This window comes from Mastigoproctus giganteus, chromosome 2 (genome assembly GCF_048544385.1).
Source record: "Mastigoproctus giganteus isolate SK-2022 chromosome 2, ASM4854438v1, whole genome shotgun sequence".
Taxonomy (NCBI): Eukaryota; Metazoa; Arthropoda; class Arachnida; order Uropygi; family Thelyphonidae; genus Mastigoproctus; species Mastigoproctus giganteus.
Window position 1 is genome coordinate 113,377,583 of NC_143576.1, and position 24,095 is coordinate 113,401,677.

The window sequence follows — 24,095 nt, forward strand, 5'->3', positions numbered from 1 at the left end:
TGAGTTGTCTGGGTAGAAGTAATTTTATCCCATACTCAAATAATGGATATCAGCCTAAGCCTAAAGTTACCCCCCCCCCTCCCCAATGCCTAGATCGGTTTCATCCTCACCATTAGCTGCCAATCACATTCGATATTTCCTCCAGCCCAGGTAACCCAAGCCCAAGTAAGCTGGGGAGTATCAAGGGGGGAAGGGTATTTTTTTACTCAAATCCCCACAATCCGCTAACCACTCGACTATCTCAGGACTGAATCTTATTCCAAATATGGATATCTTTCGCACTCTTCAAATGGTAGCGATTCTTTGAATGGCACACATTCTAAGAAATGTCTCGCAATAACTCCGAGACAGATGGGGGAAAATTTTTCAGAAACTGTGTTCTTAGATTGCCCATCTTATAGAACCCACTTCCAATTCTCTATAAATAACCAAATATACTTCTTTTTTATTAGAGAGGGTCAGACATCAGCGGAGGAATGGCATCGCTTATATGGAAAATGCTCTGGAAATGAGATTTATCACATCAGGCTTGGAGACAGCAGGTTTTTTGGCGAGTACGAAGGCAAAAGTTTTACTTTCACTTCCTTTCATTCGCACAGAAAGTAAGTATACTTTAAGCGGATTTCTTTGATTCAATATCTACCGTGAAAATAAACTTCAAATTTGAGAATTAAGAATTTCAGTAACAGATAAATATTACCGATTTGCTAAATTGATTATCCCAAAATATATATTGGATTATACTGTATCTGTAAAGCATTTTTCATGTTTGCTCTGCGGGACTTTATTATTAAATTTTGAAATAAAAATGATGTTCTGCGTATAAGACAGTAATAGTTTAGTTACCGATGCCTAATAAATATGAATAAATAAATAAAATAAAGACAAGAAGCGAAAAATTTTATCTCATTATGCGAATAACAGCGGTAGTTTAAATTAATGTTTCTAAGTTTTACAAGGAGCGTAAGTTGAAGGATTATCTTATTTATAGTGACCTTATTCCTCTTTTCTTAGATATGGTGTAGCTCTTGTTGGGGTAAAGAGTGACCTTGGTAGCACGTGGCCTGTAATGCTTAATCCCGGACCTTCCTACCTCATGAAAGCTTCGGATATTTGCTTCTACATGAACATCACCAAGGAAGAGAACAGCGCCTTTCTTCCTGCTTCTAGCGAAGATGAAGACAAGACGGTAAACGAAGTGGACATGGCATTAGACAAAGAAATCATACAGAAGGAAAAACTTAAAGTTGGTACGTTGCATATAAGAGCTTCAGTCAAAACTCCGCATTTTTTTCTAATCTTGGGCCGGAGATTGTACAAATGAGAGTACGTAGTCGATCTCCAGGGTGGGCCATATTTAAGTTTAGCGAGAAATATTTTTTTACAGTTTAAACCTTAAAATAAACTTCATTCCTATATTGCTTTAAACATTCATAATGAGTTAACATGATACTATCTGTGACACGAATAACTTTTTTTAAGCTGTTTTCAGTAATTTTCTTCTTGGTAACTTGTAACTCTTATTGTAAATGGCCTACCCTTTATTTTGAATACTGTGTCCTAGTATCATCATAGTTAAAATGGACTGAACATATTTGTATTAGATAGCCCAGGACAGGAAAGGAAGGTGGTCTATATTCAGTGATTAAGATTGCCCATTCAGAGTTTATAACGTACAATATGAACGTTTCAAAATTAATAAGTGATTCATTGAAATAAATTAAGATTATATTGAGCGAAGGTTCTTGTTCATTTACAGCAGACAAGGGAACCATTGAAATGTCACCTTTGAAGGCAAAGCTCAGTATTACCTGTTCTCGTAAGAAATATGGTACGCATCTCCAAGTGCCATCTATAGATGGAGTCGCGGGAACCATAACGGCACTTGGTGTCATCAAGAGGTCGAGTATTGCTCCAGTTCCTACGTTGCTTGGTAACGAGAATGCAGAGGAAGAAATCGAGGGAAATGACGAGGCTCTAGAAGCTGAAGAGGAGAAATACCTCGACATCCCTTGGATTACCCCTGCAGAAAACTGCGAGTACGTAACAGATTCCTAAATCGTTTCATTGGTAACATCAATAACATGAGAACGCATCATATTCTAATTAAGTTAAACTACGTGCCATTTTGAAATTTTCAACATCTTAATTATTTATACTAACCCTTAATATATATACACATACTTAACAAAATTTACACTACCTAAGTATTATAATTTCGAAATGAAAAGAGATATTTTAATGTAGTGCTGATACGTAGCGGTTAAGTTAAAATCTAAAGGACCTGCCTTTTTTTTGAAAACTGTTAAACGTGTTACATTCGGTTAATCCCCTTCTGCTTAAAGATGACAATACGTTTTTAATAACAAATCATATTTAATTATTTGAGATTTATTTTCTTGTTTTGAATCTGATAGAACCCGCTGTTTTGTTTAACCCTCCTTGACCCTTTTTGGACCATATCTATATTTCTTCTTTCAGGATAGTGAAGGGGTTTCCACCAGTGGCACCTTATGTCGGAGTGAGTCCAACTCTCTGCTATCTTCTAAAGGAGAAGAAGCCCTTCTGCTGCCTCCAGCTTTCTCAGGTATTTTATTCTTTCCAGAGTGCTCGATAACAAGTACGATGTTTCTGTTGTTGTCACTAATATAATACGTATGAATATTCTAACATGCATTTAAAACTCTCGCCCACAGCTAAGGTGTCCGAGCTAGATTTTACTTCGATATTAATCTTTACTTCTTCTGAGACAGTTTTGGTAAAATATTTGCCACAGGTATTCTATTGTATTATGTCACTTAATAAACTTAGTCATAATAATAATATACTATTAATTAAATTAGATAAAACAAATCAGATTATTCAAAGTTTATGAGAACGGCTGTCTTAAAAACACTACTGGTAATAGAACGAAGTTTTCCATCTGGTAGAGATGGAGTATACTTTCTGGGATATCCCACTCGTGCGCCATTTTGTGTTTATCCATTCTGAAAATTCAGAATGCAAACGCAGCATAATATTGTAAATAATAATATCAACATAAAACAAAACAATATAAAGAAATATTAAACTTATTCGGGTTGATAGAATAGTCTTATGTCGTAAGACAAGTGTGAATGTGAGAAAATGACATCACGTAGCATTTAGAAATTTTGATACAAAAATTATTGTTTAATACAAGTTTTAACATGTTTAAAACTTGTTGCAGAGATTTGAACTGAGCAAAATTACTGGCTTTCCTAAACAACAAGCTAAAGAAGACACGTCAGAATTCTTGAGAAAATAGACTACATCATTTACGCAGAGATTAAACAGCAAATGGCCCTAGTTTTAAGCCCTGGGTGGACCCCAGTGTTAAGATGAAAAACGTAGACATAGTTTCATTGATTAAAACTCAATAGTGGCTTTGGACTAAATAATTATGGATCCAATGATTAAATAGGGCTGCAGATTTAAATCTTTTGAAAATTATTTTGGTTCTAATAGGTAATATTTTACACCTTAGCTATGCTGAATTCGAAAGTAGCCTTTTTTTTTCTGTCCTGCAAGGAATTTTGACAAATTGGGAAGAAAGAAAACAGTAATATAGACCTAACTATTATATTTAAGCGTAATGAACATTTTGTATAAATAAGAAAAAGTAATGATAATAATAATGCATAATTATTAAGCTCCTTAAAGTAAATACAAAAACATTAAGAAAGAAATACGTCATTATGAAATACCAAGAATATTAAGAAATAAATATTCATCATCATTTATTCTGGCTTCCTGCATTTTATGCTGTGAGCTACGTTTTGTTGCATTCTTTTTCACTTTTTATTTTATTTTATTTTAATTTTGGAGCCACCCGCTGCAACATCCAACAGTAATAAGCTAGCATACCAATGTTCCTCCTCCTTCCTTGCTGAACCTCCTTTCCATTCTCGTAATATATTGGTGAAACCGTTCCCTAGTTCGGCCATAACAGCTGCAAGATTTCCAAAGAAATAATCGAGGTGCTAGTGTAAGAAATAAAGTTTAAAGCTACTATTACAACCCAACTATGAATTTATCAAAGAAGACAATATTCTGGTAATTTGGGTCTTTGTTATTTACAAAAAAAAAAAAAAAATATTAATAATATCTTTAAAGTCAATCCGTGGTTCTTTATCAACAGTCTACGTTGTTCTTTCTAGCTCTTCTTCCGAAGACAAGCCCGTTTCTTAACCTAAGGACCCAGAAAAGGCTGAACTTAATAAAAATGGTATTTACCACCTAGATACTTGAAACAGTCTCTAACTTTATCTAAGACCTTTATGAATTATTACATCAAGCTAAATTTTGTGTGAAGTGGTTATAAAGAAATCTATAGCCAGTGGCTTTCAACTGTTTATCTTTGCAACTACATTATCCCTTCTTGCCTAATTCTGGTCTTTCTGGGTTATATCTATATGGATATTTCTTATCATAAGACCTGTAGCATCTCGCTGGGAAGGGTCGTTGTATTTATCCTTCCTTCTGTACAATAAAAATTAATTAATTTATTTCGATGAAGAATATTTCACGTGATAAGCCAAAATCTTTTTCCAGCCATTGATTGCAGTCCTGTCACAGGTTCCTCTTCGAACTTGGGTTGGAAATGAAGCCCTTTTTTAGTACACATTAATGTTACCGGAGTTCTCTTACATTATAGTAGCTGTAAACGCTTAATAAAATCCTATAAATTACTTAAATAACTAATTTAACTTGAATAAGTAAGAAAATCCTGCAATTGCCGTTCCTCTTTGTGGGCCCTTTAAATACCCACCATTTCCCCCCCCCATGATTTGAAGGAAAAGCGACATACATTGAATAAAAGCAAAATGACAAACAGCGACATTCTTGTTAAAAACAGTTTAATTATTGTTCAAGTTGTATGTTTAACTAAACAATTATTATTTACTGCTTTCTAATTTTGCAGGTGTGTGAACATTGCGCCTATCGTAATGCCAAAAATTATAACTGGCCAAATCGTTGTATAATCCTGGCCGCTGACTACGCCAGCAACGGGATCTACAACTTCATAGTGCCACTGCGTGCTCATTTTCATAATCCTCAGCACATTCGACCAATTGTTTTGCTGTTAGAGAAGAGGTAAGTGAAGCATTTGATTCCTTACACTTTTCCCTACTTTAAAACGGCTCTAAATACATTTTTATTAGTGTGATGATTCCAACGTACATGAGCACGTTGTTATAGAGAATGGACCATCGGGGTAGTGCAGCAGAGATCTTCAATGTCTCTGGCACTGTGTAGAGTGATCGGAGGTGCAGTTAGCCGATCTTACGAGTAGGATTATCTCCGTAAGTGGTTCCTTAGCTCCTACAACATACATTTCGGCTCGTGAACACACATGCAATAAACCTTGCGAACTCAATTACCTTGGAAATGATCCACTATGGGCTGGGTAGTCGATGAGCCATAATTCCAAAGAACAAGTGAACCCGTGTATTATAAGGCTTCAGTTCGATTCTCCTTAGCAGAAAAAATCCAGAAAAAAATTTTGGGACAGGAAGAACTTGGGACTTCTTTTCACACTGCGGTCAAGTCAATTGGTGTGAGGAGACAGTTGCGTAGGTTCTCTCCTGGAAACTCTTGACTTTACTCAAAATTCATAAACCGATCATCGATGAGCAGTTTACAGAAATTATGCTCTGGTGCCTCATGGCCTTGGAGCAAATCTTGAAAAACCTAGCCCATCTGTCACAGTGAATCATCATTTTGTTTGTAAGCGAAACTTGCAAGTAAGCGAAATTCATATTGAATACAGTTTTCATAAAAGAAATTTATGAAAAGTAGACTCATTTTGAATAACATCTTTCGCTAAGAAATGTCAGAAGAGAGAAGGATATAATTAGTTGTTGTTAGTTTGAAAGTTTAATAATTTCTTTGGTCGGCTTGCCTATTTTTTTTCTGGATGAAAAACCGAGGTTGATTTAAAAAAAAAATGCACCCTTCTCCTAAGACTGCTTTTTAACCACTTGGCAATCTTTCTGGATCCTATCATGCCCGAGGACCGGTGTTTGTAGAGCAGAAACTGAACACAATCTACGACAGATTCAAACACCCAGTCTATGTTTAGTCCCTGCTAAATTAAGGACTGATTGCAGGGATGAAAAACATTCCTGTAATCAGGAATGTTTTTCATCCCTGCAATCCTGTAATCAGGAATGTTTTTCATTGATATGCTGCGGTGAGTTTGTTAGTATTTAAAGTATTTCTTTTGTTTCTTTTTTATGTTAGTGTTCAAGGTAGTTAGCGTTTAAAAAAAACAGTTTTAGTTTTTTTTAAGCATCAATTTCAGCATCAATTCTTGACACTTTGGTTTCCTTAATCATATTGAAATAAAAGCTTTTACGAAATCAGCTCGACATGCGTCATTTATAATTTAGGTCCTTAAAAGAAACTGGTATAAAAATCTTTCCAGTGAGTTATTATTTTAATTCAGATAATAATAAAAACACTTCTATTAGATATTTTGGTACCAATGACTTTGATAAATGCCTGTCTTGTCTGTATATGCGTGCACGCATTACCAAATTTTTATTTATATTTTCTACAATTTATATAAAATTTTATTATTTATAACCCGATTATTATCACATACCCGGTGCATATGAAAAATAATGAGATAAACATTCTAAAAAAAGAGAAAATGTTCGGAAATATATTACATATTTTATTATTTAATCGTTGGACGATTAAATGAAATTCCTCTTAAAATTCCTCCAAAGTTATCTCCTTGAGATATTTGGTCACATTTGTTTTTGATTGCATTTAATCGTTTTACGTTCATCAGAAAAAGAAAGAAGTCAGTCAGAGTCAATCTAGTGAATGGGGGAGGGTCTCAGTAACCCCCTTTTTGCGAAAGAAATCTTCGAACAGTTAGGGCAAATGCGCAGGTGCAGCAAAAATCTGTTTTTATTTTCCTTAAAGTTTAGACTGACCTGTCGACTTCTTTGCAACTGTATTTAGAAGTGATGGAACGATTGTTGCAAAAACATTCGAGTAGTCATACCACACTTTTGTGAAACAAAAAGTTTTTGTTGCACGAAAATGCACCTGCGCTTTCCAAAATTAAAAACGAAGGTGAAAGGGAAACGATTTTATACAATCGTAAACATCCAAAATAATGTGACCAACCATCTTAACAAGGTAACTTTGGAGGAATTTCAAGAATGCCGTCAGCGATTAAAAGGGAAGTTTAGAGGTGTACAGAGTCCTCTGTTTATTTTGGGTGATTTTCATAATAAACTCTTTTTCTGAACATTTGTTTTTCTTTAGAAATTTTGTCTCATTACTGTGTATGACGCATCAAAATAAATTAACTTATAATGCTAATTGTTTCCTTTACTATTTTAGGCCTCATCCGGCGTTTTTAGATGCCATCTCGTGGTTTCCGTTGGTGTATTGGATGTTGGGTTCTATAGATGAGTAAGTAAACTTCTTTGCATGAAAGATACCTTTGTCCTTACAATAAAGCCAGTTAGTGTTATTGATTCCAATATATACGAGTTAAAATGTGCATTGGCGAGCATGTTCCATATTTAATATTTCGCTATATTGTTCAAAGCCACGTGCTACTTGTTGATTTAAAGTATCTGCTTATTGAAGATGCATATTATTTTAACTTAAACAGTCTGGGTGATGGCACCATGGTTTGACCAGTTAAGTTTATAAAATTATAACTGCTGCTTGACCGGTTAAGTTTATAAAATTATAAACTTAACCGGTCAAGCAGCAGTAATTATACACTGGTGTGCAAAATTTAAGGACCAGTCAAGTTTTCGCCCGTAGCTTCTCCTAGGAGTGGCCTGGATAAGGGAAAAGCATACCAAAGTAACCTCGTGAGGTACAGAAATGATGAAGGAAACAACTCCTACACAACAACGGAAACAAAACGGTACACAGGGACTTTATTCAAAAATGGCAACATAGCACTGGCTGCCATGATACAGATGCATCACTGCCAAAGATGGAACAAAGGGAAGAGGTGGTCCTCAATAGGAGATACGGCCACCCTCTAATGTCAATGCAGGCTTTGCACCGCCTGTCCATACTTATAACAATGTTGTTGATAAGTTCTTGCGGTAACATCGTTTATTCCTCTGCTGGCGCCATCTTTAGCTGGTGAATATTTTCTGGTGGGTGTGGACGTGCCGCTAGGCGTCTCCTCAGAGCGTCCCATGTGTGTTCGATGGGATTTAGACCGGAAGAAACGGGCAGGCCAATCCATACGAACAATGCCCTCACTTTCCAAAAGCATATCAACAGCTGCAGTGCGATGGGGTGTGGCGTTATCATCCATAAACACAAACTCTGGGCCAATGGAACCTCGGAACAGACGCACATGGGGAAGGGTTACCTCAGTACAGTGGCGTGCACCGGTTACAGTAGCGCCTTCCAGTATCTGAAGTTGTGTACGTCCATCCAAGATAACGCCTCTCCAGACGAGAACCCCACGACCGCCATATCGATCCCTTTCATTTCAGTGATGTTTACAGGGTGATACCGTGTGCCAACCTCTCGTGAGATTAGCTGACGTCCAGAATCACTGCTGAGACTGAATCTTCTCTCATCAGTAAATAGTACTTTAAGTAAAGATTTTGTGGTTGTAACCTTTATAAATAGTGTTGGTCCTTAAGTTTTGCACACTAATGTAGTTATTAAATACATCCATTAATCATGGAAACAGTTTTTTTGCTATTCATCAGTAGAATCTGGTTCTGCTTGATGCACAGTGTCATGGCTAGTCTCTGTCAACTTTTAACTTCCTGTAATCGGAGTATAGATTCTGGACGTTGTGAAGTATTATCATTAGCAGTGTCATATGATGCAAGAAAACAAGCTTACACAGCATCAGCCAAAAAAATCCACTTCCTATTCACCTATCCATTCGCTCCAAAAGTTTGTCCAGTTCTTTCTTGAATTTATTTAAACTATCAACTTCCACAACGACAGACGGAAGTTTGTTCTAGCAATCAACCACTCGCTGGCTAAAGGCAAATTTCCGCACATCTATTGTACAACTGTCTTTCCTCAATTTGAATTCACTTCCATGGTAGAAACCTGTCGACTTTCTAAGCCTCCATGGGAGAGATTGGAGAGTAGGGAGAGCTCCTAAAGTGTGCGGAGGGATTATTGTCCATTGGCACAATTGCTAAAACTGGGCATAGTCTTGTCGATTTGAAGAAGGTTACGTTTATAAAGAATCCATCTGGGTGACCAGTACTCATTTGGTATCAGTTTTCAAGGTTTTTTTTGCTGATGCTTAGATTTCAGCTCAGTAGATAATAACAGGCTGAACAAACCGACAGATATATTACAGCGTGATATCACATTTGACATATAAAAAGTGTTGTTTGGAAGCACCACGATCTATAGACCTTGTAGATATTTGCTACGTGGTGTTTAAAGTTTGGTTTTGAACCAAAAATTACCTTTAGATCTCTATGTTTGGTGACTTGGACGGGAGTTCGAAGGATTTCCAAATTCGGTTCTGTTAGATGAGTTTAGATTCTGTAGACTGCTGGTCATACAGCAAGGGCGGTGTGCTTTCGAACTGTTGACTTGATGATTGAAGAGCTTCCGTTCATCTGCATAACTGATGAAATCTGTCTGTTCGCATAGGAATGGATAAATAGCTGCATTAAAAGAAGTCCACTCTGTGCTACACCAACATTATTAGTGCCCGTGTGAAGGATATTTTTTAATTCACAGTCAGGTGGAGAATTCTTGTCGTTTGGAGCGGCTTCAATTTGATATGCTTCCCTACATAACTGCAGGAAGGCATATACGTCAGTGCAGTCAAATGCAGATTGGACATTCAGGTAAACAACTGCTAGCTCAGGCATATCTTGAAATGCCTTCAGAATTGTCTTCGTACTTGTAAACAAGTGTGCTAACCGCCAAACATTTCAAGTCCACCAAACCTTGAAATGGTGGACTTCCGTTTCAGTGAAAAATGGATATAGAGCCACATAGCAGAATTTGATTGGTTAAGATGAGAGGTAGGACTTTTCCATTTTGAGGGTGCTTGAAGCTTTCTTTATCAATTGAACCTGTGTTATTGATGTAGGATATTAGGCACATCATCAACTTAGACCATGTTGTGTGTGTTGCTGAGGTGGCTCCTTGTGATTTGGGCATTTTCCGCACTGTACATTGGTTCTAGGTTGTCTGGAAAAGTTTGGTGGTGGGGATGCCATTTAAGATCTCTAGATGTATATCCGTACTACATAAATATATGTGCTTATTCAGTGTGAACATTCTATTAGTGGAATGAGAAGGAAGGTTGTTTGGATGTGTTTACCCAGTGTAGTTATTTTGTGGAATACCTCGTTACATCAGCGTTTATGCCTAAATTTTCATCAAAATAAGATCTTACGTGTTCTTTTATTTTCTGTGTACCAAGCTGTAAATTTAAAAGTTGTCTTCCGGTATTGCATGAATTGAGGTGTTCGCCATCCTGAGTGTAGGCATCATGTTATAATTTGCCCCTTGTGATGTGTGTGGTCTTTGTGCATGATTGCTTATCTATTTGGTTTCTTAGCATATCTCGTGTGTGTGTGTGTGTATTTAGACTTGCACTCAGGCACCAGGCGATTAAAGGCGGCTTGTGCCGACGGTTTTATTTTTGTTGAACGATTGTCCCGAATTTTAGATTCATCATTTACACTACTCAGCATGCTTTTTTTTTCTTCTAAGAAAAAAAATTCTTCTTCAAGTTTCTATAATTTGAGACTGTTGATGAACTGCCTGGTTTATTATTTCCCTCATCACCTGTGACGTCAGAAGAGCGAAGGCTTTGGTCCAGCAATAACATTGCAGGATCCTGTTCAAAGACTGATCATCAGCATCCTTGCGGTAGCACATTTGGTATAATCGTCGCTTCCCCAAAAACGGGTGGAAGAGACCTGAATTTAAATTCCATTGACGACGTGAGGAATTTTTAAGGGTCTTTTTCACAGTGGCTGAGTTATTGAGTCTCAAGCGATGGTACCAGAAAACAGCAAATCGACCACAAAAACACACATACAAATTTGTATATACGGCGCAATTATGGCATAAGTCGTTGATGCGCCTAAAACTATACAACAATAACAACAACAACATCAGTTCATGAGCAGTTTGAGTGCTTGAGTTTGTACGGGATTAGTGGAGGATGAAACGATTAGGCTACCTAAATACTTTCTTTTTTTATCTGTGTGAAAAGCAATAGCTATGAACTGCATATTTAATTCAAGAGTTAGGACAATTATTTCTGTTTTCTCAACTCAACAGTTTAGATGATCTGTTACGTGCTGGAATTAACCTTGCAGACAGCGTAGTCGTTGTGAATAAGGAATCTTCGAACTCAGCGGAAGAGGACTATCTAGCTGACTGCAACACAATCGTAGCCGTCCAAACCATGTTTAAGTAAGTAGAAAAAAATTCTCATTTGGATATTTAAATAACAAATATGTCGTTTATTTTCCAGGACAATAGTTATCACTCGCAGTGGAGTCTCACTGTATGCATTCGTATAACCTCAAAGTCTCTCTGTTAAGCTTCAGGAAAGATTTCTTGACGGCCATGTTTTTAATTAAATCATTAACAGTGGCGTCAAATAGGCTAACTTTTCAGTCGTGGTCAAGGCTTTATTCATGTTTCTGCTCGTTGGGGGAGATGGGGTACGTGTGTGGTATCGCCAGTTCTGCATTTCTTCAAAGACATTCTGGCCATTTCACAGCAACTCATATAATAATAATAAAGCCAGTAATTTTTTCACAGAATATTTTACAGGCGACAATTCCTGTAGCAGACACAAGGAATCTGGTATAAAATCTTTCTGGGACACGAAACAAAATAACATTCATACAAACATCCTATATCAACTTTGCCCTAAATGTAACAAAACAACAAACTACTACAGTATTGAATCTGAATAATATCAGCACAGAAAAAAAATTCATCTTCACATCTTTAAAACTCAAACACTTGGTTCTCTCTCAACCTGTATTCTAGTTCATATGACTGCTAATTTGTGACAAAGTTCTAGTATTCTTTAACCATCTCTTTTATAAACTCTAATCGTACGCGAGCATTCCGATATCTTGTTTTGTCTTCCTGTTGGAAGAGTGTCCATGAGCAAAGTGAAACTCGGATTATGCGAGGCAATCTGATTTCGATATTTTGTCACCCAGAAAATCTCTCTCCCCCCTCTTATTCTTTTGTCATAATGTTGCAAATTCATATCGGAATAAATTAGTTATTATTTATATATCGTGATGTATTTGCAATTTTAACTGGATTACTGGAAGCTGGGTAACTGTGTTTTGGCTAAAAACGAATGTTTAAATAGTTCTGATCATTCGTAGGTGGTAGATGACTTCCATCAACCGGTGAAATACCACCACTTTGCTTATTTGAGGCTTGAAGTGGTGAAACCCATGTTTAGTCTCTAGAGCAAAGTTTCCGGCATCCCCCTCCCCCCATACTTCTCCTTCAACCCATGCACGGTACTAAGTACTATAGATTTTGATACCTTTCGTGTTTGGGGTTTTCATGTATTTAAAGAGGGGACGGCCTCGGGTAACCGAATGGTCATGAGCGGGAATGCTGTAGCACACGCTCTTTGAGTAGACCGAGGTTCAAGCCCCTGAGTGTTAAATACGGTCGATCTGTCAACCCGCACTGGACCAGCGTGGCAGATTATGGTCCATTTCCCTCAACATGAATCGTTCAGGAGGCTTCCACCTTGAAGTGGATTGATTATTGCTGCAGTTTCCTTTTTGTTTAAAGACGGACATTGTTTTCGAATTTTCAATGCAGAAGTGATATAAATAAATTGTATAACTTAGTATTCAGTTTATTGACAATGTATATGTTAGATACAGCAATGTAACTATAAATGTTATGAAATGCGCCCATAAACTTCTTTCTCTCATCTAATTAAATTATGGATTTCATATGGGATGTTTCTCGATTCCATATGAAATTCTGTCATCAGATCAAAAAGAAAGTTATTTCGACAGGAAAAACAAGGACTACAAAGTACTAATTATTATAAATAAACACGGTGTAAAGTACGTTGGTTATTTTTTTTAAGCTGTTCTCCACTGAAATATTATATTTTATGCAATTTAGTTTTAATTACGTGCTTAAGTGCTAATACTGTCTTTTCTCATCCTAGGTTATTTCCTAGCGTTCGAATCATTACAGAGCTTAGTCAGTCCACCAATATGAGGTTTATGCAATTCAGGGCCCACGACGCTTATGCCTTACATTTGTCTAAAATGGAGAAGGTAAGAAACAGCTCATTTGCTCTCAGAATCAAGTCATCCAACGTATTTTCACTTTAATCAAGGCTCTGAGTTTAACATTTTGGCAAAACGTTCTTACATCAATGAACTGTGTGATTGTGGTTTGAATCCCGCGATTCACAAAAATAAACACTGAAAGCTTCCCCTTTAAGGAATGCTTTCGCCTGTCTCTACATACCCCTTATGACGCCATACAGATTACTGGGTGGGAGATTGTTAAGGGTTCTTGTTAATATTCACGAACAAGACTGTTAAAATCTGCCTTGATAAACTTTTTTGTGAACTAGAAACGATCATTAAACTGATAAAATTGCAGCAGGGACTTTTCAAGCTCCCTGCTGTATTATCGATCATTCATGAATGTAACTGTTTAACCAATAATATTCTAATTTCATTAAGCAGTTTCTCTCAATCTTTCTCTCTCCTTTTTTTTTTGTTTTAGCGAGAACGAGAACGTGGGTCGCACATTTCCTATATGTTCCGGTTACCTTTCGCTGCTGGAAGCGTATTTAGTGCGAGTATGCTTGATACCTTGCTCTATCAGGTAAGTATAGACCTTTAATTATTCATATTAAGTTTTGATTATTAGGAAGCTCATTCAACATTACAGCCCCAGAATTAATATATCATTACAACCTATATCAGTTTAATTGTCACAGTAAATTGGCGTGCGCATCGATTTATGTGTAATATTTATATTCTTCAAACGTGTACACGACAAACACGCACTGACTTGTATTTTCTTTGTAGGCCTTTGTTAAAGATTACATGATCACCTTTGTTCGTTTATTGCTGGGAATTGACCAAGCCCCAGGATCTGGATTTCTTTCTTCGGTGGGTGTCTTTGATATAATTTTGTGCCCTTAAACTTCCATACATTCATACTGTTACTGAGAAGTGTGTACAAAGTCGTACTTTGTTTTACTTATATTTTCTTTATGTTTTGCCTTCTTCCAATAGCTTCCATTGAACTGATTCTTCTTCCATTGAACTTCTTCCATTGAACTGATCAAAAATAACCAACACACTATGACATCATATCTTCGAATAGTCTTTAGCCAAAAAAATACTGCCAGTTGAAATTGGTTCATTCTTTTTTAGGTCCGTATTACGAAGGACGATCTCTGGATACGAACGTATGGTCGATTGTATCAGAAACTATGTTCATCGAGCTGCGAGATTCCTATTGGTCTCTACAGGGTCCAGAGTTCCACTACATCGGATGCCTCTTCCGTAAGTATATCTGAAATTAAGGCTTCTGTTAAGGAGGTGTGTTGGTTAAAGGGGATCTTCGCGTATTAATGGATATTAAAATTAAATTTTTGTTTAATTATAACACTACCTTTAAAGGCTGTAGTCCTCTTATTATAATGATTAAATATAAAAACGAGCTACTTTTCCCAATATCTTATTGGCGATTTTTTCTACATCTTCAGCAAATGATAAAGAATTATTCAATTAAAATTCAACTCAGTTTGCAATACAATGAACTGTTAAGGAATATGGTTTTATAACCATAATATTTATTCAATTTTTTTAACGTGATGCAATTCTAAAAAAAAAGGTTTTTATTTGGCACAAGATTGGATATTTATTACTGAAATGTTTCTGGCGTTGCAAACATTCTTTAGATAACGTTACAAAATAAGTACAGCTTCTATTTCAGAAAAGTCTATTTAGCATTGCATTAAGAAACTTTAATGCCCCTCAAACATTACTGTCGTTGTAATAAAACTGCTTTCAGCCTATGACTAAAAATATCTCGCTCCACACTGATGACATCCGTATTCTGTTGCCATGGCGTTGACCAATAGGTTGCTGGATAAATGGACAGTAGAGTATTAACCGTATGCAAGAACTTAGGTGTACTAGACGCCAAAGCAACTAAAACTACGAGGCATCAGTATAATGTGTTTGTAATTGTGTATATTTTTTGTCGGTTTGCTTTTTACTGGAAGAAAAACCATGAACCCTTGCCCGACATTCACTAACTCGGCCACGTTGTGAAAAAAGCCCATAAAAATTTCTCGCATCGTTGATGGGATTTGATCTTAGGCTTTTATCCACCCGGTTCTGTTCTCTGTTGAGTCCCGTTTTAGCCTACAGACAGATTCTAGACGTTATTTCATCTGAAGACAATGAGAAATGCGATATCATCCCTCCAACATCAGAGAAAATGACACTTACGGTGGAGGCGGTGTTCTCGTATGGGGCAGAGTAATGACCTCGACGGCCGCACCCTCTTCATGTTAGAAATAGGGTTCCATAACTGCGCAGAGGTACCGAGAACAGATCCTCGAACTGTATGTGCGACTTTCGAGGGGTGCGGTTGGCCTAGGTTTTCTTTTCATGCACGACAATGCCACTGCACATAGAGTTCAAGCGTTGGAACAATATTTTGAAATTGAAGATATCCAACGACTGCCGTGGCCAGCATGATGACAGACATAAATCGAATCGAACATGCGTTGGTTAGCGTTGCACGCCGACAGCCAACTCCTCGGTCACTTGGTGATCTAAGCTCTGCGCTGGTGGAAGAATGGGATTTTTTGTGCCACAGAATCTTATGAACACCTTTATATTGAGCAGGATTCACCGCTGTCAGGCCTATTTAGCCGTTGGAGGGGATCATACACTGTACTGATGTCATGTGACCATATTTTCGAGCATCTTTTATTGACTTCTGTAAGGTGACCTTTTTGTTAATTATTATACAATCACTATACATGTCCCTTATACCTATCCGAAGTTTCTCGCTGTTTCTTCATTTCATCGTTATTGTGTGGTAAACCACTATACCAAATTTTGTCTTGCTTCATCGCAAGCTGCACGAGTTACACCACTTTTTCTACTTTTCTACGTGTTCTGTTAATTTTGTGGATCAGTGTAGATCGAATAAACTGACTTTTAATATAAGTGAAATATTGTTTAATCAGGTATTTCGATAAAACTGTTTCACTACACTTCCCTTTTCTCCCTCTGGCATATCGTTCCTCAGATTCTCCTGGTAAAATAATAAGAGTGAACTTGGTTTTGTTATTCGAGAAGCAAGGCCAGTGATATAGATTTTTTTTTTTTATATTTCTTTAAAGTTCAATATCATTATATTTTCAGTCACAAATGGAACAAATATATTTCCGTTTACCCCCTGTAGATTTCTCTGGATCTCATGGACGACGACGAGACAGCTATAAAGCAAGACATCGAGAGACAGGAAATAGGAAATCTTGTGAAAAACAGAATGCAGGACCTCTGTCTGCCAACGGCAGATTACGGTAAGAAAACAAACCTTAAAAAATTCCTGCTTCAGTTAACGGTCTGAAGTTTGTGTATTTTAGTGCAATCATGAAATCATCTTGTAATGCTGCCTTTAAATTTTTCTAATGATTCAAAGAAATTTTACTTTTCGTGGTCGTGCACAATCTTAGTAATAAGCAGTTCTCCTATAAGGTGTCTACGTGATAAAAGTTCCTTGGAGTCCAGAAGTTAATCAGACCTACTGGAATATCTCGAATTCGCTTTGATGAGCATTTAGGCGGCTCAGACTATATTTCTCTGATGTTCTGAGATTTTTATTCTTTTTATTAAACTCGAAACTGGAAAGATATTAGAAACTATAGTACTTATTGCTGTGCGGGGACTGAAGGTTGTGAAAAGAGAAGATACTTGTTGACATTAGACGATTTTCTATATATTTTAAATTTCTATAAATTGAACTGAATATTATATTTCTAGATTTATTTTATAAATCTAGAAATACACGCGAGAGAAGGTTGTTCCAAAAATAGAAGTAGAAGGAATAAGTGAGAAAAAGTTGGTTTTGTGAATGGACAGTAAATGAATTCTGACTGGTTTGAGACACGTGTTTGACCTGGTTTGAAAGAGAGCGGTAGAATTAAACATGCCATTTCAGAAGAACAGTAACATGGAAGTACTGTATCTATAATAGAAAAGGCACGCAGAAAAAGCTGAACATCTATGAGGCACAGAGTGAAGGAACTTCTTAAGATATGAGTAATAATTAACCTGACTGCCCAAATTTGAATAGAGTCTAGAAAATTGAAGGAGGTTTCGTGGGCACCAGCGCATGAGATGTGGGGACAATACTCCATACTACGCCGGATTTGAGATTTGTACAGCGTCATTGGATAAATATGAAGGGCACTGCTCCTGTCATTGGAAACCTAATTATTATTTTTGGAACTGAAATGTTGTAAAGTTTCACTGAAGGAATACAAGGTTTTAAGATAATTAATGACCTCAAAAAACTAGGGCAGAGTGCATTCTCTTTATTGTTATTTTCATCTATTTCCTTTGTAATTCAGCGGAACAGTCGCTTTTATGAATGTCACAAGTTCTGTATACTTAAATCCAAGAAGGAATTATGTCCCTGAAGTTTTAATCCACAGTATTTTGAATCACAGCTGAAATCGCTTCTTCTTTAACATTTCTTTAAATTCTTATGTAATTACACAAGAATTTAAAGAATTTTTTTTTCACAGATGTATCTGTGAAAAAAAACAGCATTTAATCAGAGAACAATGCAATGGTGTATAAATGATGGCACGTTCGTGCACCGCCTTTCGACATAGTTATATATCACATTTAGGCACTTGCCCTATCGCGACACGATAGGACAAGTGTCACGAGTGTAGTCGTATCTATGACCTGAAGTTCAGGGGCATTTCCATTCAACCAGGTTTCAACTCATCGTTTAAATTCATTGCAATCGTCGAATATTTGTTTTCAAAGGTCCAAACTGATGAAAGTGAAAAGGGCAAAGATCCAGATTTTGTAGTGAATGATGGTCAAGCACCTCCAGCTCTTAACACGTTAAGCCAACGTTGTGCATAGACAGCAGTATTGGCCTTGGTTGATCTTGACTGATCAGTCATTACTGATCGGCTTTATTGATCCCAAAATACGTATTTCTTCAACTCACCTATTGGTCTATGCATATCAGGCATATCAGCTCTCTGCTGGCTTAGTCCCTTTAGCTTGCAGAAATTGGATAAATCACTTGCTCCTTTGTCCACGTTTCAAGTAGATTAGCATTTGGTTTAATCACCTAATATCAACAAAGGAACTGGTACAGCATCTTGAACAATTATGTGTGTATGCCTTTACTCCTACAGCGGTTCACTATTATGGAAGGAGGATAAGGTAAAATGTTTTTGGGAAAAGCCATGTTTGACAAACATGGCTTCCCCAAAAAAGACCTTACCTTATCTTTCAAACAACCCTTGCACCTAAAGCCATCTCCCAATCAAAAGATAGAGTGCGCACGAATATGAGGCAAGCTTATAGGTTATTCTAACAAGAAGATCATACGAGTAATTGAATCATTTTTCTTTCAGATGACGTGTCAGAGAAAAGGAATAGCTTGTCGTATGTCGTCATCAACCCCAGTTGCGATCTGCGCCTTGAAGAAGGAGACATTGTGTAAGTTATTTGTCGAAAGATTTATATTTTTATCTGAGGGTTAAATTAGTGTTATGAATGTGCTGGTTTTGCTTATAAATATTATATAATTAGACCAAATGACTATGCGTATAATGCAATAAAGTAGTTTCAAAATATGTTCTTAGAAGTACGACGATTTTAAACTTCAAAAAATGCTTAATATTGTTTTTACTCCTGAATGTCATTTGTATTTATTACAAGATAACTCAAACTGAGCAATAATTGAAATAGAAGTTGTTCTCCATAAGAGACATTCATATTCCACCTGTTTCATTTCCTCGAATCTCTGGTTTTTCATTCCAGATATTTGTCCAGTGATACAGATCTGTGAAACTTCACGTATGAACAAAACATTTAATAAACAAAGATCTTGAGAGAGAACAACATCGTTCATAATAACGTTTGTGAAGACCTTAGGATAGAAGATATAGCATACGGTCTTAATCGAACGACACCAACAGTAACTGTTATTTAGAAATTTTGCAGAGGCAACTACGATATCCAAGTTTCGTATATTGTGTCTGTAAACTGCTTTGTATTCTATGGGAGGTGTTCCCGTTTAGTTTATGAAAACCTCCAGTTTTTGGGAAAAAAAAATTCTGCAGCTCATGAGACAGACTGACTTCACCGTGGTGCGAAAAACGCCCTAAAAGTTCTTTCAACCCGATGGAAAAATTTTAACTTTAGTGAATTCTGCACTAAAGGTAAAATTTAAATCTATTTCGGTATTTTAGATTTCGAAATGCGCAATTCATTCTTCATTAAAATTGTAGTTTATGTAGAATTAAAATATATAAAAGATTAACTGCGTATAAAATATACCTCTAAATTAGCTAGTTATGGTGGTCGGCATCGAAAGTAATCTCTCTGTGCATGTATACACGTGCGCCAATCTCGTTTTCTCAATGGACCATTTAACGTCCTTGGTCACGGTTTTGTGAGTTGCAGCTATCGATGCAAATTGACTTCACTTCATTGGCGTTTTCAGTTTTGGAAACAATTTTGTTCGGATACTTCAGTGCAAATCCGAAACCTGCTTTTTATGTTCGCGATCAGCTCTTTTGGAACCATTTTGGCGCATGCACACCTTTTTCAAGTTGGGATCTTCGGTTACAGCCAACCTAACAGTCCCCTTGTACAAGTTTAACTCGACCGCTATCATTCTGACCGTCAAACGTTGGTTAAAACGAACGATTAGAATTTTTTTTAAGTATTTCGAAAAAATTGTGTAATTGTGGTTAGAGAATCTACTAGAACAATAAATTTTTCGATCATCTTTAGAACACAATTAAAAATCAATTAGTTAATGTACACAGTGCGTTACATTTCATGCGCGAATTATTATTATTAATGAATTATTACTATTAGCAAATAGTTATGATTCGCGATTTATAAGAGAAAAGTGAACAAAAGGCAACGCCTTTTAAACGCGAACCAAGAAAGTTTTTCTTTCAGTACATCCGACAACATTGCATATTCATTCCTCCAACCAACGATTGGCAACAAACATAATGTCCATTGCTTCATCTACAATCTGCGGTATGTGGATGGCTTATGTCATATATTTTAAAAAAAGAAATAAGAAATAATAATTGCCGAATTTGTACTGGCTCGATTTTAATGAAATTTGGAATAGGTCAACAAATCTTTTAATAAGGCTGAAAAAAATATAATTTCACGAAAATCCGTCCACTGGAAGTCAAGTTATTTCGTGAGGACAGATGATGGACATGATAAAGACAATAGGCGCATTATGTATACAGTGTCGCATTGTGTACAAATGACCTGGGTTCGAATCTTCAAGGCAGGAGGAACTTTTATAACCCTGTTTCATACTGACACTGAGTTAAGTGTCGAGCATTTCCCGGAAATTCGGTTTTTCATCCAGCAAACCAGACAAACGGACCATAAAATACGCTTAATTCATAAACTGGATTTTCGAAGAAACTGAAACAGAGAAATATAATTTTTAATTATTGAATATAGTTGAGAAACAGAATTACTCGCAGTTATTGAAGTGTTCTCGATAAATGTTGAAATCGCCCTTCTAATTTCTGGTTTCAGTTGTAATGAGGTTATTGCCAAATGCATTCTTGAGACGACTAGTTACGCTACTGCGGGAATGAGGTGGCGCTCAATCTTGCGAGAATATCGTTTTCTCAAGGAAGCTTCGCTCGTTTAAGTCAGGCACAATAATGTTTGAAAAATTTCTTTACCTCGCTAATGTTGCAAATTTTAAGTATCCTATTAACTTATTCCTCTAAGAAATATGGAACAATCAAGATTCGCGCGATGTAAAGTCCATTTCATAACTCATCTATGATGAAGAGCATTTCAACTTAAGCATGAGAGATTCTCCTAATGAAACACTAGTAGGTATTAATGGTGACACGAAGGCTGTAGAAATAGAAGATTAAATGTCGTCTCCGCAACACATTAGCTAGCCAGTCTGAAGTATTCAATTAATCTAGATAACTAAATGCTAGTAAAAGCTGTTATATTTGCATGATCATTTAGAGTCAAGTAAATTTTTTTGAACATATCAGGATTGTTTGCTTCATTTCGGTTTTGCCAAAAGCTCCTGAGACCGTGAATGAAGCATTAGTTTGTTATTTCTATAATTTTAGTAAATTTTGTAATTAGTTTGCTTGATTTTCATGCTGGAAATCCTAGTTGCGGGAGAGAGATAACAAACAAAGAGGATTCAGAATGATGTCGCTACAGGTTCCTTGTGAGAATGAGGTATCAAAAGCCGAAATGAGGATAAGGAGTTTTATCTGCACATAAATATAAAGAAGACATTTTAAAAGAGAGAATCATTGCCCAATGGAAACAGAAAATCGTGGATAGTCAAGCTGACTTGACTTGTGAGCTAATTAATTGTTTTGTTTCGATAATTGTAGTGTAAAACTCCTTTTGGATGAAGAATATTTTGCTAGAGTAGCCGAGCACTGTATCATAAGCGATATTGCTTTACATACAAGTATAACAGAAAGACTGCTGAGTTCGACAATGGGTAAAGTCGTTCGTATCAATGCCATTTATCGGTCAAGATAAATACTGCTACCTCTAAAAATAATGCTATTTCTCTTGATCTCAGTAGCATCAATCCAAATGGATTACAAAAGTAATCTCTTTTAATTGGAGAGGTCCCACTATCTTGCTACTCCCCAAAGGTATTTGCTGTGGATGAAAGGAGCAAATGGCAACACGGCTTTGTGAACAGAATGTTCTTGCTTGGCCAATCTGATAAATTATTATAACGTGGTCAAAAGGAGACGGATGTAAGAAGTAAGTCTGACATGATTCCACATAAGCAGTTGCTCTACAAGCTGGAGCACTCAGATTACTAGCATCTCAATGACTGAGAGATTGCTGACTGACAGAAAGCAGAGCGTTGTATAAAGTGTCACTCTTTTGAGTGAGCCAGAGTTGTACGTGGGATCTTGCAAGGTTCGATGCTTCGGTCACTCTCACTTTCTTATTGTATTGAATAATATCAATAAGGAAGAATGTGTATGATGCTGAAATCTGGAGGATGGGTAACAATGCAAGTCAGGTTGAACCTCTTCAGAATGATTTGGATCTGATTCATGGGTGATATGAGAAAAAGCGGTTACGTTTTAATTTTGCCAGATGTAAGGTAAATACATTGGGAAAATACCTCAAGAATAACGTACGCCACGTGGGGTAGAGCCGAATGGTGTAAATGAGGAAGAGACTTTGGTATTATGATAAATCAGGCATGAAGCTTAGCTTGAATTACAGCAGGTGGAACAGCTTACACTGTTAATACCTTTTACATTATCAATTATTTACAGTATCTTTGCCTCTAGAGAGAAGGAAGTTATGTTTACATTACACAAGTAAATGATAAGTCAACATTTCGATTATTGTTTTCGAATCTGGAGGCTGCATCAATACAAAAAGACATTGAGCTTCTTGAAAGAGCTCAAAAAACAGGCGACTCGACTGGTTGAGAATGGCAAACGGACCTCCATATAGAGAGAAGATCACGGAAAAATGGGTTACACATCTTCACTACGTATATCAGGGATGCGATCTGATTGAGGCACTGAGGGAGGGGTGATCTGATTTAGGCATCTGTTGGAAAAAATTAAATAAACCACATGTATACTTTTAAAAGCGTCCAGGCAGAAGGGAGCAAACTGGTTTAACTTCCCCTGTCCCGGACATTGTGTTGGAGTCCCCTCATGGGGAAAGGTAGGCCTGCTTGCAAAAGCTGTTTGCTCTAGGGCCGTGCTGGCTCTCGACACCCCCTGATGTGTGTATATTTATTCGTCGTTGTTGTTATTTTCATTAAATATAATGACTTTTAGCTGTTCTTTTACCTTAATTTTTTTGTAATGTTTATCAAATAAATAAAATTCACTAATGAAATATGAATTTTTTTCATAGAGAACATGCTTTCTAAAAAGTGAATTTTTTTCTCCTCCTAGTTTTCTGATTCGACCCAGTCCAATTTCAAGCAAACGAATATTTCTTACAAGAGGATCCATTCGGATCAAATCTCCATCTCGCAGTCGCCGAGACAGGAAACGACAGACATCTACGGATGAACAATTACCGGGAACTCCAGTAGATGTAGAAGATAACACCAAAGACGATTTCATCGAGAACGGAAGCGTCCAGTTGCCTGTGATTACAAATACTGATTGTGAAAGTGGGTCAGCAAACGAAGAACCACGAAAGGCGGGAACAGTGGTGTGAATGCGGTGGAGGAACAAATAGAATATTCTTTTTTACAGCGCGTAGCGAGGGAGTTTGTTACGTGGACCGCGTTGCCCAATGTTATTTCTACCGGTGACACTAGATGGCAGCACATAAGCTTGGACGGTGCTAATTTTGCTCAAGCCATGTCTGCATCACAACAGGAAGGAATACGGCAGTATTTCGGCGAAGCATCGTTCGTTTTATTTATTTCACACGATAATGGGATGCCGACACTCAAACACGACCGTCGGTGGTTCTATTTGAAGCCAAACGTTATTTATATCTTCGATTTAGTGCTTCGTGAGTGGTTTCCTTTGTCTCAGTTATTATCATAAGGCGATCTTTTATTTTTTGACTCGGAAAGTGAAGAACAGGTGCGCGTTGTTAAAAAAAAAAAACAAAAGGAGAAAGTATGCTTCAGTGCTTCAGATGTATTTTTAATATTTCGTTATAGAAATATTTGTATTTCATACCTATTCGAACAAAAATTCCGTGTGTTTATAGTTGTACTTTCCATGCAAGCCTATCTCAGGTAAGATGTGCATAATGAGGTAGAACCGTGCTTCAAAAAAC

General features: G+C 36.8%; 1 protein-coding gene across 3 annotated transcripts in view; it reads left to right on the forward strand.

Moving 5' to 3' along the window:
• LOC150089502 (potassium channel subfamily T member 2-like) overlaps positions 1 to 23,893 on the forward strand; it is a 414,361-nt gene extending 390,468 nt beyond the window's left edge. For all 3 annotated transcript variants that reach the window (XM_090389520.1, XM_090389521.1, XM_090389522.1), the window contains 14 exons: positions 453 to 602; positions 1,015 to 1,250; positions 1,760 to 2,039; positions 2,482 to 2,587; positions 4,943 to 5,115; positions 7,384 to 7,455; positions 11,305 to 11,439; positions 13,196 to 13,307; positions 13,768 to 13,869; positions 14,076 to 14,159; positions 14,427 to 14,558; positions 16,480 to 16,600; positions 18,683 to 18,767; positions 23,249 to 23,893. In XM_090389520.1, the coding sequence (XP_090245646.1) occupies positions 453 to 602; positions 1,015 to 1,250; positions 1,760 to 2,039; positions 2,482 to 2,587; positions 4,943 to 5,115; positions 7,384 to 7,455; positions 11,305 to 11,439; positions 13,196 to 13,307; positions 13,768 to 13,869; positions 14,076 to 14,159; positions 14,427 to 14,558; positions 16,480 to 16,600; positions 18,683 to 18,767; positions 23,249 to 23,519 (2,059 nt within the window). In that variant the 3' untranslated portion in view covers positions 23,520 to 23,893. The remainder of the gene's footprint in view (positions 1 to 452; positions 603 to 1,014; positions 1,251 to 1,759; positions 2,040 to 2,481; positions 2,588 to 4,942; positions 5,116 to 7,383; positions 7,456 to 11,304; positions 11,440 to 13,195; positions 13,308 to 13,767; positions 13,870 to 14,075; positions 14,160 to 14,426; positions 14,559 to 16,479; positions 16,601 to 18,682; positions 18,768 to 23,248) is intronic.
• Positions 23,894 to 24,095: the final 202 nt, after the last annotated feature.